Source organism: Ooceraea biroi, chromosome 1 (genome assembly GCF_003672135.1).
Source record: "Ooceraea biroi isolate clonal line C1 chromosome 1, Obir_v5.4, whole genome shotgun sequence".
Taxonomy (NCBI): Eukaryota; Metazoa; Arthropoda; class Insecta; order Hymenoptera; family Formicidae; genus Ooceraea; species Ooceraea biroi.
In genome coordinates this window covers 12,040,287-12,057,831 of record NC_039506.1, presented here as the reverse complement: position 1 = coordinate 12,057,831, position 17,545 = coordinate 12,040,287, and the positions used below count along the sequence as shown (strand labels likewise).

The 17,545-nt window shown below is 35.8% G+C and overlaps 1 protein-coding gene across 1 annotated transcript; it reads right to left on the bottom strand.

The window, feature by feature from the left end:
• Positions 1-1,491: 1,491 nt before the first annotated feature.
• LOC113561894 lies at positions 1,492-2,309 on the bottom strand. The gene is made up of 2 exons (XM_026969450.1): positions 2,244-2,309; positions 1,492-1,827 (listed from the first exon to the last, which is right to left on the bottom strand). Exons 1-2 carry the CDS (start codon positions 2,307-2,309, stop codon positions 1,492-1,494), a joined length of 402 nt encoding a protein of 133 aa, XP_026825251.1.
• Positions 2,310-17,545: the final 15,236 nt, after the last annotated feature.

The following is a 17,545-nucleotide window of genomic DNA, read 5'->3' as shown; positions in this document are numbered from 1 at the left end:
GCCCTCTCGCTCTCTCACTCACTCACTGACTCACTCGTTCTCTCGCACAAACGTCTTGCACTACATCGCGTCGTACACTTGTCGTACACCGACCGGCGGAGATGCTGTCCGTATATCCGTGTGACTTACACATGACGGTCGGGTCGATAAGTTAGAGTTTTCTAATGTAGAGGCTCTACATATGATCGTTATGGGTGAGTCACAGGGATATACCAACAGCATCTCCGCCGGTCGGTATAAACGGAGCTGCTGCCATCTCGACGAAAAAGAACGGACTGTACATTTGACGACGATGACGACGTATCTTAAATGAAATTTTCCAATTTCAGACTTTGCATCGCCATATCTCCGCTCGTAGGGCACATACGAGAAAAATAAAAACACTTTTATTATGTAATTCGACCCCAAGCTATCCATTGAGCCTACTTAGAAGTTGATCCATTCAGCGGTTATTGAGATCTAATAATCTGAGTGTCTGCGAAAGCGTCGCTTCGAGTAAGAGTCACGATGCGGTCTCGCTGCGCGTATACTTGGCGCGAGACACTACCGTGTCTCTTGATTTCGTCAGGTGAATGATGCGTTATCGTTTGTCGCGCACTATCGACTCGTGTTAATTGTCGTGGCGTCGCGTTCATTTTGCGTATCGTTCCTCGCGTAAGTTGCGTTATCGGGATTGAGTCTCGTTAACTCCTATGTATCTGTTACGTTGTCGTGATTGATTTTCGTTAACTAGTGCGTCTGTTGATTGAGTTTCGTTACTTTTACGTTACACTTTGCGCCATCGTTGTGGCGAGTATCTTGCGGTGGCAAACCGCTATATCCTCCGGACTCATCTGGCTTAATTGAAATACAGGGTGAATATTAATGCCTGTCCCAACCTTTTACCATGGCAGATGGATTACCGACTGCAACTCTGCTTAACTGGCCGGCACATAGATGGCAGCTGCGTGGATCGACCGTGATGTACAGATCAGTCAAAATTATATTCAAATTACAGATTCTCGCACGGAGAAAAATAATATAGATTCACATATATATTACAATAGTATATTTAATTAAAATAATATATTTAATCAAAAATACTACTGCTAAACTAGTAATTTGTTTAACTGTAAGAATAAAATAATTTATATTCTATTAAATATAATGTTATGCTGTAATATTCAATAATTTTAATAATTTATAATAGCAAAATTATTTTCTTCGTGCGTATTACTGAAAGTAGTAATAAACGTATAAAATAATATTATATGCAGTGTAGATGTAATGACGTAAAAAAGTAACAGAAAAGTAAAAATTGTTTGCATGCATTTAGAAATGCAAAAAAATGTTAATAAAACAGTGGACTTCCACACCACCCTTGAGGTTCCACTAATGGTGCGTTAGGTTTTTTAACGTGGACCTTCGCCTGGAGCCATATTCACCACATAATAACAACGTAACAATAACAATGTAACAAAAACAACGTAACAATAACAACGTAACAATAACTTATTTGAGCACGTGCTCAAAGTGCGCTCCTTCCATCTCCTCACAAAGTAGAGTCCTGTCCAAGATTGCCTTACGTACCCGGCGCAAGATTTGTGGACTTATCATACTGCAAGCACGTATAATTCTCTCCTTGAGATCTTGAACGCTAGCAGGTCGCGTTGCATATACCTGCTGTTTAAGATGACCCCACAGAAAAAAGTCAAGTGGTGTGAGATCTGGTGAATGCGGCGGCCATTCGTGGGGACCATGAAGACCGATCCAATGGCGACCGAATTTTTCGTTCAACAATGCTATTGTCGCCTTGGCAGTGTGTGCAGGATGACCGTCCTGCTGGAACTACATGTTAACACGTGATTCCAGTGGCACCTCATCTAACAAGTCGACAAGCTTGTCACGAAGAAATTTTCAGTATCCTTCGCCATCGAGCCTACCATCAATAAAATATGGTCCAATATGGTCCCCGAGAATACCCGCCCACACATTGACCGACCACCTGACTTGATTATTCGCTTGCTGCATCCAGTGAGGATTCTCGGTGGCCCAATAATGCAAATTATGGCGGTTGACGGTGCCAGTATTATGGAAAATACATTCGTCCGAGAACAAAATGTATTTTGTGAAATAAAAATTTCCCTCACTTACATTAAGAAGCCATCGACAATAACTCAATCTGCGAGCGTCATCATTAATATGCAGTTCTTGCGTCAGGGTTACTTTATAAGGGTGGAAGTGAACTGATTTTAAAATCTTACAGACTGTTCCCTGACTAACTCCTGCATTCCGCGCAATGGTTCAAGTATTGATCGTTGGCTCGTCATTTACCATTTGTATTATTGGTATACTGTCTATGCGCGGTGTTCATCCTATACGAAAGAAAGCAAAGGAAGTATTAAAAACGTAAATATTAAAAATTGTATTACCAAAAAATCTTATAAAGAAATATGTACTTGCAGGCTTAACAGGTCTGAATTGTCCATGTTATCGCAATCGGGATTCCAATCTCATAAACACTTTATGATTTGGCTTTCTTCGATCTGAATATCTGCGAGCATACACTCTCGCAGCTACCCGTGATCGCCGATTGCACTCTCCATAAATTAAAATCATATCACACATTTCACTATTCGTAAAAAGCATCTTGAAAACTCGTACTCTCGTGTCTCATATGAAATACGGGATTGAAGTGAGCCGAGATAACAAATACATACGTTGCCAGGACGAAACAATTGACGATCACAACATTGAAGATCGACAAAACCGTAACAGATAATTTTCTTTTATCTTCGCGGGAAATTATGAAAGTTTATACTTTAAAATATCCAATGCAAAAGTAGTCAAGTTACAAATTTTTTACAAGACTAGAATTGCAGGGGCGAAAAGAAATTAAATACATATTCATTCATTATAAGATTTTCTGGTAATATGATTTTAAATATTGTGCTTTTTATCATTATTTCCATCGCTTTCTTTATATAGAATGAACAACGTGCAGAAATGGAATGAAAAGATTATGATCAAATAACTAACACATCATACGATATCAAGAAATGAGCCAGAAAATAGTATGTAAGATTTTGGAATCGACTTAAATATGACTCTAGCATATCTGTTGGAGTCTTACATATAATAACTCCACAGATCTTGCGCCGAGTACGTAAGACAATCTTGAACAGGACTCTACTTTCTGAGGAGATGGAAGGAGCCCACTTTGAGCACATGCTCAAATAAGTTATTGTTATTGTTTAAAAATAGGTAATTATAACCCTGGCAAAAATAAAAAATTTATGATCTAGCTTTCTTCACTTTGGATATCTACGAGCATAAACTCTCGCAGCTAGCCGCGGTCGTCGATTGCACTCTTCATAAATTTAAATTATTTTTGCCAAGAAAAATGTGGTACAATATGGCTCCAGGCGAAGGTTCACGTTAAAAAACCTAACGCACCATTAGTGGAACCTCAAAGGTGGTGTGGAAGTCCACTGTTTTATTAACATTTTTTTGCATTTCTAAATGCATGCAAACAATTTTTACTTTTCTGTTACTTTTTTACGTCATTACATCTACACTGCATATAATATTATTTTATACGTTTATTACTACTTTCAGTAATACGCACGAAGAAAATAATTTTGCTATTATAAATTATTAAAATTATTGAATATTACAGCATAACATTATATTTAATAAAATATAAATTATTTTATTCTTACAGCTAAACAAATTACTAGTTTAGCAGTAGTATTTTTAATTAAATATATTATTTTAATTAAATATACTATTGTAATATACATGTGAATCTATATTATTTTTCTCCGTGCGAGAATCTGTAATTTGAATATAATTTTGACTTGCCTGTACATCACGGTCGATCCACGCAGCTGCCATCTATGTGCCGGCCAGTTAAGCAGAGTTGCAGTCGGTAATCCATCTGCCATGGTAAAAGGTTGGGGCAGGCATTAATATTCACCCTGTATATTATTTTATATATATAAGTGGCTTCTGTTACTGCTTCCTTCCCTTCCAGTGGCCTGATGATATTGGAACCCAACCCTTTGCCGTTGACTAGTCGAGTTAGAGGTATATCGCGTGTATTTCGTGAGTGACGCAAGTGATTGCGTCTGGCGCCCAAATAAGTATATCGCCCTCGGTATCGGCGAACGCGATTCCGAGATTCCGACCGTTGAGAAGAAGGGGAAAGTACCGAGTGGAGTTCCGAGAGAGAGAGAGAGAGAGAGAGAGAGAGAGAGAGAGAGAGAGAGAGCGGAGTTCCGAGAGTGTAGCTTTCGAGATTTCGTTATTTCGTGAACGCTCTGATCTGCGACGCTGCGCCTACACGTACGGCGGACCGTAGGCCAGCAGATCCGTGCTGGGGAAAATAACACGTCGCACTTTTTTAAAATCTTCCATAAGTTCAGTTCAGACATTCGTTGGGGTTAGACGTGTTTGTCTCTCGCTCTTCGATAAACAGCTCGCTGAATCCCTATCCGATCCGCGGTTGATCCGCGGTTGACTCGATTATGGAGGGAAGAAAGACATGTAAAGGATGCAGTACAGTCGTTGTTAAACCTGTAACCTGCCAGTTATGTGATACTTCATCGCATCCTGCGTGCATCCCTCGGACAGGACATCCATATCGTGACGGGAAATTTTTAAATTGTGACATCGTAGACGTCTCTCAACCTTCAGACAATGTGAGCCAAACTCTCCTTGCCAAAATGCAAGATATGATTCAATCCGAACTCGCTAACTTTCGGAAGAATTTGTGCGATACGCTGAGAGCTGACATTGAGAGGATTAACAGAGATCTTCAAGGTTTGTCGGAGAGAGTTGACAGACTGGAGGAGGCGGATCGACATGGGCATGGTGTACCCTCTTTATCGGAAGATCTTTTGGAGGAACTAGAGGAGAGGAATAACAGATCCACAAATCTGGTCTTGTTCTTGTTGGATGAATCAAGCCAGACGGTTGACTCCCGGGTCTCTGACACTGAGCTGGTGAAAGATATCCTTCAAACCATTCTGCCTGATAATGTTCCTTGCTTTGAGCTAATTAGACTGGGTATAAGGAGACAGGGTCGTCCTAGGCCTCTGCGAGTCTCATTTCTTACAAGGAAAAACCTAAGATCGGTGTTACGGAACAAAGGAAGATATACGGGCCCAGTGAAGATACGTCAGGATCTGACTCCGAGACAAAGAAGTCATCTGGCTGACCTTAGAGCACGTCTACAGGTTTTGCGTGATGCGGATGAGAATAAAACTATCCGATACATAAGTGGAGTGCCAAAGATTGTGGATGCAAAGCAGCCTCGCCCTGCAAAAAACTTGTAAATTACCCTCTGGTTTACTATCAGAACGTGCGTGGATTAAGATCTAAGTTGTCCGATTTGCGTTGTGCTTTACATTCGGCCTCCGAATCTTTTGATATTATTATATTCGTTGAAACATGGCTGAATGAGAGTATTGCGAATAGCGAGCTAGGGTTGGATCATTATAATGTTTATCGTCAGGATAGAAATCCGGGTTCCAGCGAATTCATGCGTGGCGGTGGTGTTTTAATAGCTATCCGTAAATGTTACCCGTCTAGGATTTTGAATTTACCCGTAACTGCCGTGGAGCACTTGTTTGTGAACGTCAGATTCGACCGAAAACACTTCATTATTGGCGCTGTTTACATCCCTCCGGGTTTTGACATAGCTGTTTATGAGACTCATTGTACTGTTGTTGAGGGCCTGCGCGACGGAGCATTGAATGATGAGATTATAATTGCTGGAGATTATAATATCCCAAATGTGTCCATTTATGCTGACCCTGACGGAGTTTTAACATTTGACCACAACTCGGCTCGCCCTCGTATATTAAAAGCACAACTAAATGCTCTCTTAAACTATTTCAATGTGCTTCATCTTTGTCAGCATAATATGATTCGCAACAATGACGGTAATACATTGGACTTGATTTTTTCTAGTCTCCCAGCGTTAGTCGTATACCCAGTCTGTGACTCTTTGATTGGTTGTGATAATTACCATCCGCCTCTTTGTTTGACTTTGCCGACTGCGACTGCCTCATTAGTGAATGGTCCTCCAGCGCAAATAATAAACTTTAAGCGTGCAAATTATGCGATGATTGAGTACCTCGGAGGCATTCATTGGAATGATATACTGAATGTTTTATCCGTTGACGACGCTGTTCAATATTTTTATTCACATCTCGACTTTGTAATCGCTAACTTTGTGCCAGTATACACGGTTCGGTCATCCGCATTCCCTGGATGGTTCTCCAGAGATTTGACATCCATGATCAAGCGTAAGAAAAGAGCTCATCTTAACTTTAAAAGATCTAATTTATTTTCAGATTACCTTGAGTTTTCTAATCTTAGATCGCAATGTAAGGCTCGATCGAGAATGGATTGGAGGAATTACTTGAGAAGAACCGAAACGTCTATTTCTGAAGATGTCAATGTGTTTTGGAGATTCATTAAAAAATGACCTTTTTATGAGAGTCGCCAAAAATCCTTTTAAAGACTTTCATTTCAACCTGAGAGGAAGCTTTTTACAAAGTTTCATTAAAATCGGAGCCGTACCTTTTTCGGAACTTTATCCGTAATTTGATTAGAACATGTGTTCTAGAATATCAAATTGTATACATACGTATTATATTATAATTTTATAAAAATTGAGAAAATACTAGAAAAAGAAATTCTTTTTATCAATAAATAAGAAAAAAAACTACATAATTAATGTTTTCATATAATAAAATACGTACAGTTTTCTTATTACTCGCTCTTGTTTTTATGATTATTTATTTTAAGACAGCTATTCCTCCTGACAATGTTGTATTGAAAAAGAAATGATTTTTTTCTACAGAGGGATCGATAAATGAACTTTTCGAGAGGGTAAAAAATTTGAATGAATGCAGTGACCATTTCAATAACGAAGTCAAAAAGTTGAATGAATTGTGTAACCGTGTCAAAAACGAACACGATAGAAAAAAGAAACAATTGGAGGCTGCCGAGAAGGAACCTGCTTGTGTTGTTCATCATTCTCTAGCTTCTCCTTTGAACATAACTCCCACAAAATCACTCCTACAAAAGCGGAGCAAGCAAAGCGTCAGAATGATGTGCTGAAACGGATGACCACACCTATAGAAGATGAATCGGTTTCGACGAATCTACTACCTGCTGATCAAATAGCAAGGAAGATAAAATATTCGTGCAAAATATGTGATAAAGTATGCAGTAACAAATTTAACACGGAGAGGCACATCAAAAACAGTAAGAAACATATTTCAGTTTATATTTATATTGTTATGTTTATGTATATGAGTTTTTTTTAACAACACAATGTTATTATAATTTCAGTGCACAATGTAAAGCGCTCGCTCCTGTCACAATACACAATGGAAAAACGTGTTCACCCATGAGGTGGTGATAAAGAAAGAGAAGAAGAAAACAACAACAATAATATCGACATGAGCAATTTGACCGACGACGCGGACGTGGCGCCGAAGAAGTCGGACGGGGAGAAGAAGTACGAACCGCTGGAAGCCGACGCTACCGAGACGGAGGTGAATGTGGAGACTGCAACGGTCGCGAGCAACGCGGCTAACGTGCAAGACACGGAATTGCCGGTTGAGGAAGTGCGGGCGTACACAGACGACGACTACGACAGCGACTTCGACATGAACAGCAATTGGACCTTCAACGCGGACGAGAAGGAGCACGCGGATCATGAGAAGTCCGATAAATCCCGCGGGGAGATCCGAACGCGCACCTTTCATCAGACTCCTGAGCTGCAGGACGTCTCGGTGCCTCCGTGTCCAGAATCCGGTGGTGAGTCTTCAGCAAAATAGTCAATTATTTAATGGCACGGCACGTATTATCGCGATAAAATTTGAGATAACCGATTCTGCCAATTTTTCTCGAGATAATCTTGCTCATCAATCCCGTTCAACACTATTCCATATTTTTGTTATTCGAGCGCTTTAAAATCTTGTCATTTTTCTTAATTTGCCGCTATTTTATGAGCTATACATTTGTCCCAATACTGCATGCACTTTGGTAGCTCACAAGATTCTAAGAAAGCGTGTATAAAGTTTTATTCTACAGCCAACAATTGTGTAAAAATAAAGAGTAATTTGGGGTGGAGTTCCGAAAAGGGTACGGCTCCGATTTCGATCAAACTTTGTAAAAAGCTTTCTCTTAGGTTAAAATGGAAGTATTTAAAAGGAATTTTGGCGACTCCTGTAAAGAAGGTCATTTTTTAAGGGAAAATAATAAAAGGTATAATTACTAGAAATTTGAGTATAGTATTCCAGTTTTGATAAAACTTTGTGAAAAGCTTTCTCTCAGGTTAAAATGGAAGTTCTTAAAAAGAATTTTGGCAATTCCCATAAAAAAGTTATTTTTTATGAGACGATGATAAAAGGTATAATTATTAGAAATTTGAGTATATTATTGAGTATATTATTCAAATATTGTATTGTGGAGATTTGTAAAGTTTAATATGCTATTGTTTACATTCTGTTCACACATTGAAGGACAAATTTGTTTCTATTTTGCTGGTGATTATTGTTAATTCAGGACCGCTTTGACCGCTGAAGTGCTTCAAACAGACGACCTGCTTTAAATAACAAGCAGGGTTGGGTTGGGTTAGGTTAGATTTTTTGGAAGTGGAGCCCCCCGCAGGAGAGCGGAACACACTGTATCCACGCAGAAAATAAATATTACTTTATTAATACTATTTGTATGAATATGTAAGCTTATTATTTTATTATTACACTAGGATCCTAATGCGCTATCTCTAATCATAAAATGTGCCACTTTTGGCGCATACGCTATAGGTTGGCCACTTTGCTGTAGATACTATAAGCGTTTTTATTGCTGTGTTCGATGTACTATTGAAAAACCTAACATCGGAAAACTATAAAATTCTAATTGCATTAGAAGTCGTAATCATATTTAAGAGACAAATATATTCCTGTAAACAAAGTTATGAAGTTTTACACGTTACATGTCTCATTACATTTTATTATATTTTACTACATTTTGTTATACATAACATGTATGAATTGTGTTGGGTTAGGTTAGGTTAGTTTTTAGCCGTTGCTGTTTTTAGTATATTGTAGACTCATTACATATTTAGTAAGGCGATTTGCTGAAATATCATACCTTGCGTAGGGGCCTTGCTAATCTTTTCGATATCTACTATTTTTAGTATAGTTTAGACTCATTACATATTTAGTAAGGCGAAGATTTACTGAAATATCATACCTTGCATCAGTTTTCTACCTATTTTTTACAGCCTTTTCAACTTATTTAATTAGATTTAATTAGATATTACTATTTTTATTTACAGTACATATTTCCTATAAACATGAAACAGGATGTATAACTTGTATAGTTTAGCAAATATATTGAAAGATACATCTACTACATTACAATGGTTGAAGGATGTTGGATTAATTCCCAAAGAAAAACATTGTCGAAAACATAAACGTAATATAATTCTTGATGAATCCAAGAAGATTTGTGGCATTTTTTATTGCCGAAAAGAGGGAAAATACTATCATAAAGCGACTGTTGCAGAAAATACATGGTTCGAAAGGTGTCATATATCGCCTGCAGCTTGTATTATCATAACGTACTGCTTTTCTGTAAATATGACATTCGAACAAATTATTCGCGAAAGCAGTATTATTGTTAACCAACAAATATCTCGGGAAACGGTAGCAGACAGAATTTCTTACTGCAGAGAAGTAATTTGTATGCTTGCATTAGATGCAGAATTTGAAGAGCAAGGACTAATTGGCGGGCCAAACGAAGTAGTAGAAATTGACGAGTGCAAAATAGGTCGCCGCAAATATCACAGAGGTCGTGTCGTAGATGGCTCCTGGATTTTAGGAATGATTCATCGTGGACATGCAATCAACTATCCGTTTAAAAATCTGTCCCGAGAATAAAAGAGACGAGAATTCTTTAATCACACTGATAAAAAAACATATAGCACCTGGCACTGAAATTCATACGGATTGTTGGAAAGGCTACATTAATCTCAGTGACCATGGATATGTTCATAAAACAGTTAACCATTCCAAGGAATTTGTTGATTCTACAACCGGCGCGCATACTCAAAATATTGAATCATCTTGGCGATGGATGCGCTATGAATTATCGCGTGGTAGTGTTCACTCAGACAGAATGGCTGAACATATGTGTGAATTTATGTGGCGTCGTCGTGTACATAAACTTAATATAGATCCATTTGAGTAACTTTTGAAAGATATTAAAACTATTTATCCAGGAAAAACCAATTAAAATTTATTATAACACGTATTACTTTTTGTAAAAACATAAAAAAATCAATAAAATCAATACATATTCACTTAAATACAAATAGAAATCTTTGTTAATTTTCTGAGAATTTATTATTATTATTATTTATTATTATTTATTATGTGCAGCTCTGCAGGCTCAGTAATAACGGAAAAGAAAATAAACCTAATAACCTCTGAAATTATTATTTATAATTAACAATCACTCTAATATAAAATCTTCACCGTCTTATATCTACCATAACGGAGATTACATTGATGAAAACTTACCTATAGCTGCTAACCTCTTTGCGGATTATTTTGAATCTGTGTATGCTGGCCGAGACACGATTTGCGGTACATCAGATGGGGTTCATAATTATTTTAATAATACGGATCTGAATCTTACGTCCATTAATATAGAAATTGGTGAGATTTTTGAATATATTAACAAGGTGAATGTAAAGTCTAACCCTGGAAGTGATGGCATCCTTCCTATATTTTTAAAATCCTGCAATTTTATTCTCGCTAGAATATTATGGCTCATTTTTAATAGATCTTTGGGTAGTGGCATTTTTCCTAGTGCATAGAAGAGATGTATTGTGACTCCAATCTTTAAGGGAGGTGACAAGTCCATCATTTCCAATTATAGACCTATTTGTAAACAAAATTTATTTCCTAAGATTCTCGATAATATTATTGCCAGAAAATTGTCAACGTTATTAAAGAATATGATCATCGGTGAGCAGCATGGATTTGTTGCGAATCGTTCGACCGCAACGAATTTAACTGTCTATTATGATTTCGTCGTCACAGCCGTGGAAGAGAGATTATAGGTTGATTCCGTTTATACCGACTTCAAAAAAGCGTTTGACCGGGTCGATCATGGTATTCTTATTACCAAATTGCGTGATATTGGGATTAATGTAACTCTACTTGATTGGATATCGAGTTTCCTGAGGGATAGAACCCAAAATGTAAAATTTGGTGAGTTTCTTTCCAGGGATATTGCGGTCTCATTGGGTGTGCCCCAGGGTTCTCACATGGCCCCGGTGCTTTTTAATTGTTTTATTAATGATTTGAAGCGTGTATTTCTTTATTCATATTTTCTACTTTACGCGGATGACTTAAAAGTCTTTCGTCGAATCGCGAAGCCAAGTGATGCTCTCCTTCTCCAACAAGATCTTTTAAGCCTTGACGACTGGTGTAAGGTTAATAATATTCAGTTTAATCTGGCTAAATGTTAGGTGATTCACTTTAGTAAGAGGAGAGAGATTTATTCACATAACTACGTATTGTGTGATGCCTTTCTTTCAAACGTTAAATCTGTTCGCGATCTAGGAGTAACTTTCTCTAGTGACTTATCATTTGATTTGCACATTAACTCCATTACTAATGCGGCATTTAGGAAGCTTGGCTTTGTGATGCGTGCTTGTAAATTTTTCGATAATTTATCCACGCTGAAACTTATTTTGCACCCTTGTGAGATCCCGGCTGGAGTACGCACCTCGGTAGTGTGGGCTCCCTACCAGGCGACGCATTGTTATTCGATTGAGAAAATCCAACATCGTTTTCTCCATAGCGTTAGCTTTAAGTTAGGCAAGCCGATGGATTTCTGCGACCACAACTACGACTACGTACTACAGAAACTGAACTTACAAACGCTGGAAGAGCGAAGAATAATGTCGGATCTAATGTTCCTGTCCAATTTGATAAACAATAGGATTGATTGCCCCGATTTGTTGGAGCGAGTCTGTTTGTATGCGCCTGAAAGACCTTTGAGACCCCATGAGCTGTTCTTTGTTGAGCCACACCGAACGTCGTAAGGTAAATTCAAACCGCTCAATCGGATTTGCATAATGGCGAATCGGGTATCGTCACGCGTTAACTTTTTCGACATTTCCCAAACCAGGCTAAAAAATATTTTGCCTCGCATTTTGGAGCGGATTAAATTGGACTAGGCCTATTCAGAGTTTCCTTCGCTATATTATCATTTGCGTTTTTGTTACTTGTACTTTCTCGCGCGTCCTCAACCGATGTCGATCATGCATTTGTATTTTTTGTAATCAGAGGATATTATTCCCGTTAATAAACAATATTATTATTATTATTATTAAAATAAAAACTATTTTTTGCAATATCGTTCGAAATAGTCTATAATAAGTCTAGGTATATTCCATATCAGAGTACTAAATGTTATAAAAATATTGATGATATATCAGAAGTTATGCTATATTTTTCTAAAACTGTAACTTTTAGCTCCTTGCTTTCCTATATGTCTTTACGAAGTAATTTCTTTATTGTAACACTTTTGTAATACTCGTTTGTAACACTGTTCCATGTCTATAGATAATAAGACAATTCAATAGTTCCTTTTAAATTCACCACTCTGTATATTAGTTTTCAAATATAATTGGAAATTATATTGTCTGAACTATATACTGTGAAAGTTGAAATTTTTATAAAGCATTCCAATAATTATTTTCCAAAATAAAACTGACGTACCTTTATTTAAACAATATTTTCATTCACCACATTGATCTATCTATGTGCATAGCGCATTAAAGGAATATACACGCATGTATATTCCGAGAATGTGCAATTTATGTAGATATAATGTACATGCTTGTATACTAAGAACATTCTTTGCACATTTAATATACGTATAGCATACGTGCAACAAATGTTCTTAGTATGCAAGTATGTTCTACATAAAGTGCACATTCTCGGAATATACATGCATGTACTGCGAAGGTACACTGCACATTTTTGGAATATATCCATGTATATATCAAGAATGCGCCCTGCACATTCTTGGAATATACCTTACGTATATATTGTCACGTCCGGGAGGTAAGAACGTTGCTAACCTGGTTTCTGTGCTAACCTAGCCCTCGGTAATTAACATCAGATACTCTCTTTTGAGTTAGGATCAATCTGCATACACCGACTTTACCGGGGAATGGAGAGAGTTTGAATCAACTTACAATGATGACGAGGATATCTTTCAGAATCGAACTATGAATGTATAATTGTTGATTAATAAAATATAGTCTATGACTCTATGATGCTAGTATTATTTATTACTGTGCATTAAATCTAGGAAATAACGACAAAAGAAAATAATAAACATAACTGGTACTAATCAAATAATTAAATAGTATAACTCAAGTAGTAACTAACCTTACGTTCGCTCTTCTAGTCCACGCTTAAAGCGGGTGAACGCTTTTGATTGCTTGAGTCAGTTCGTAAGTTTAACCAAGTTTAACCAAAATTAGGGAGGTGTAAATGAAATATTAACTATTAAATGATTATAATTTTATTCTTCAGTAGATGGTTCCAATTCTTCTGGAATTTCGTGTGTTACAGTGGTGTTATTGGCATTGTCGAATAAGGTTACCCGAACAAATCTCTCTAATTGCATGAAGTATGAGTTTATTATTACTGATCCAATAATCAGGTCGGGGATTCTGAATCAACTCTATTTCCTCAATAAATTCGATGTCAGATTCATCGCAAGTTAAATTGATAATTTCAGATTCCTCAGTAACAGGTTGAGGTAAAGATCCTGTTCCTGGATTCTGAGATTCAGCGGATGTATCGTCGCTTCCCGAAGGAGTATGTTGAGGAAAGTTACTGTTGGTAAGTGACGAAATTAAGGGCACCTCCTTGATCTCAGTTGAGGTCGAAGGGACCTGATTAATGTTTCGCTCCGAATGTTGTTCAGTTTTATTAAGATTTTCCAAAAACCTTGCAAATTGTTCTCGGCGTAATCTTTGGAGGTATTCAATTCTTTCCCTTTTTCGGCGTCCAGCCCTATGGCGCCTTTTCTTTACCATCTACATAAAACCAAAATTTCTAATGTACTTAGAGCACTTTTTGCTCCTTAAAGCGAGTAAACGCTTAAGTACCTACCCTTATTCCAAAATTGTCTTCCATAACCATGATAAGTTTTCTAGATATTTTCCCTCTTTGATTCTAAATATAATAGCAAAAGGATTACAAATAAATACTGTCAATAACTGGTTCAGAAGTTATTAATAGCGTATATTTTAATATGTTCCTTGAATATTAATAATAATAATAATCTAAGGTTATTAATCAAGAGTAGTAATATAAAAAAAATAATCCTGGAATAATCCGTAGCTCGGAAATGGATTAATGAAATGGATTACAGCGAATATTGCTGTGATTGGCTTGGTGAAAACAAAATATAGGTAGTATAATTATATAGGCGTACTAAAATATTTATTTCACACTTCAAAGTTCCAAATTCGGAACCTTATATTCTTCATTGTTGGATTAACGGTAAAATAAGTGGTTTAAACTAATAAAATCGTATTGTAGACGGACAACTTCAAGTAGTATAAGTAAGTTAATAAAAAGTTGTAATGCAAGCGGATTAAACGCCCAACAATATAAGGGTAAGTAGTACAAGTAAATAAGTAGTATGAATTAAATTAAAGTCATGCTACAAGCGAATTAAACGCTTGATATAATAACTTATAAGTAAAATAATAGTGATATGAATCAATGACAAAGGTATATCACAGGCGGATAAACGCCGATAAATATAGGTAGTAAAAAGAATGAATAAGTGGTACAACTCAATGAAAGATTTATATCATAAGCGAAGTAAACGCTTAGTAGTATAATTATAGGTAATACTAATATTCTAAGGATAATTAAAAATTGTATCAAAAGCGGAATGGACGCTTAATACTATAACTAAAGGTGTATAGCCAATCGTATAGCTATAAGTAGTATAAGTATTAAAGGGTTGTATCATAAGCGAAATGGACGCTTAATAATATAACTGTAAGTAGTAATGGATCAACAAATAAAATAATAAGGAGTGAAATAATAAGGAATTATGCTGATAATACGAGCAAATTGATGCTAGTAGTATAGTCATAAATGGTATCGCCTAGTGGTAATATAGCTGGAAATAGTATAAATAAAATGAAACTAAAAGAAGTCGGACAATCAGCGGATAAACGCCAAGTAAAATAAGGAAAGGTAGTATAAATCTTTTAAAGAATATTTTAAGGATCATATAAATGAATAATTAATTAAGGTAAAGAAGGTACAAAAGTTACAAAATAAATGATGAATTAATAAGTAAACTGTTACTGAATGTAGATATAATATAATTGTGTTACAGAAAGATTGAATACAAATGTCGTATGAATATAAAATAAAGTCGTATGAGTTGGCAAACAACAATTAAGAATAGTGGTATACAATAAGAATTCAAACTTGGTACAAATCTACTCACAAGTGTTCGCAGGAATCTGGACCCTCAGGCCAGGAAGCACTTAACAAGCAGCAGCGAGAAATAATTGTTAAACAAACTCCACTGATTCTAAATTAGGTTGATGCCTTAGTAGCGACTCAACGCTATAATGCAAATCAAGTAATAGCAAATTATAAATGACTGACAAGTACTGAGTTAGGTAGACGCTTTATTAGTGACGTATTGCTATAAAGCAAAGTGACGAAAGTAATGATCAAGTAATAAGTGACTGACAAGTACTGAGTTAGGTAGACGCTTTATTAGCGACGTATTGCTATAAAGCGAAGTGACGAAAGTAATGATCAAATAATAAGTCAAGAGTCTTCCAAAAAGGTAGTAACGCTCTCTTGCTGCTGCACCAAGTCTTATACTAAAATTTTAGGGCAGAGTCCCTGTCGCTCGAGAAGGGGTTACAAAAAGTGGGGACCTTATAATTAAATGCAAAGTTACAATAGTAGGGAGGCTACGCCTTGATCGCTGATTGGTTCCCCGCTCTTAAAATTATTAATGGTGGGATCGAGGCCTTGAAAAGTCTGGTGGGGACGATGAGCTTAGTGCTTTGGTTAGATAAAATTATTTTTCTCCCAATGTTCAACATAAAATTCTCAGTACAAATATATCGCATGAGCTGTTGGGACTTATGGTCAACAGAAATTTCTCCGTACTAAATAATCGGAACATCCGGTATGACTTTCAGTCAACTAAAATTTAACGATTAAATTTATCGAAGAGACTGTTATGTCTTTTGATTAAGACAGTGGACACCGATTATTACTTTAATCTGGCGTCAGTAAATCGCCGCCTTAAGAATTAATATTTCATGGTTCGCGTCCCGTTAATTATTTTTTCTTTTTTTGTCTATTTTTGTTTATTTTAATATTAAAAGTCTTTAATAAACCAATAAAATCAATATATCTAGTTTAAAACATGAATATTGCATGATTACTATTAAAAATATGAAGAAATATAGAGTAATAGTAACAGGAGCACATAGCATGTAAGGAAGTAAAGCCTCGAGTTTAACATATCCTGGTTCGCGCCCCGTTAATTAAATATTTTTTTCTTTTATTTTAAGATTAAAAATCTTTAATAAACCTATAAAGACAATATTATCAAATTTTAAATGCGAATATTGCATGATTAATATTAAGATATGAAAAACTATAAAGGTAACCTTACATGGTAGTAGTACGAATCAACCAATAATGATACTAAATTATAAGTGATATTTTCTGTTAATGAAATAATCTTCAATTAACACCTTGTCTACTGTATTATTCGATCCCAACAAATGAAATATTAAAATTATTAATTTAACCTAAATTTCTACAACCTTATGCATTAATATTTATAAGGTCCCTTGTACCTCTGGATAATAATTTAATGCATTCAGTTAATTAATATTAGAGTAACCTTGTGTATTATACTTTAACGCACTACTGTAACGTTTCTTATTAATGATAATTATTCATATACTTTAACCTATTGATTAGTTGTTATATTAATGTTAGTCATTATAATATTTTCCATTAAATAAAATAATGAATTAATAATTCAATACAAGTAATAGTAAAATAATTAATAGCATTGCAATTTAATGCATTATAATTGTTTCTTACTTCACAAATTAGCAACTTAATGTTACAAAGCGTATGAAGTCCCTTAACCGCTTTAAAGTGTTTGAAACATTACAAAGCGTACGAAATGTTGTAAACACTATGTGGTCCATACAAAATAACTAAATGCCTAAGTTTACAATTTAACGCATTATTATAATGTTCTTTATTCTACGATTAATAATCATTCATATATTTTAACTGATTAACTAAATGTTATATGAATATTAATTATGGTATATTTAAATAATTACTCTTATTAAACGAATAATGAACCATAATGCCACAGCGAGCTAATAACTAATAATGTAATAATCAATATATGTTTTTTGCAA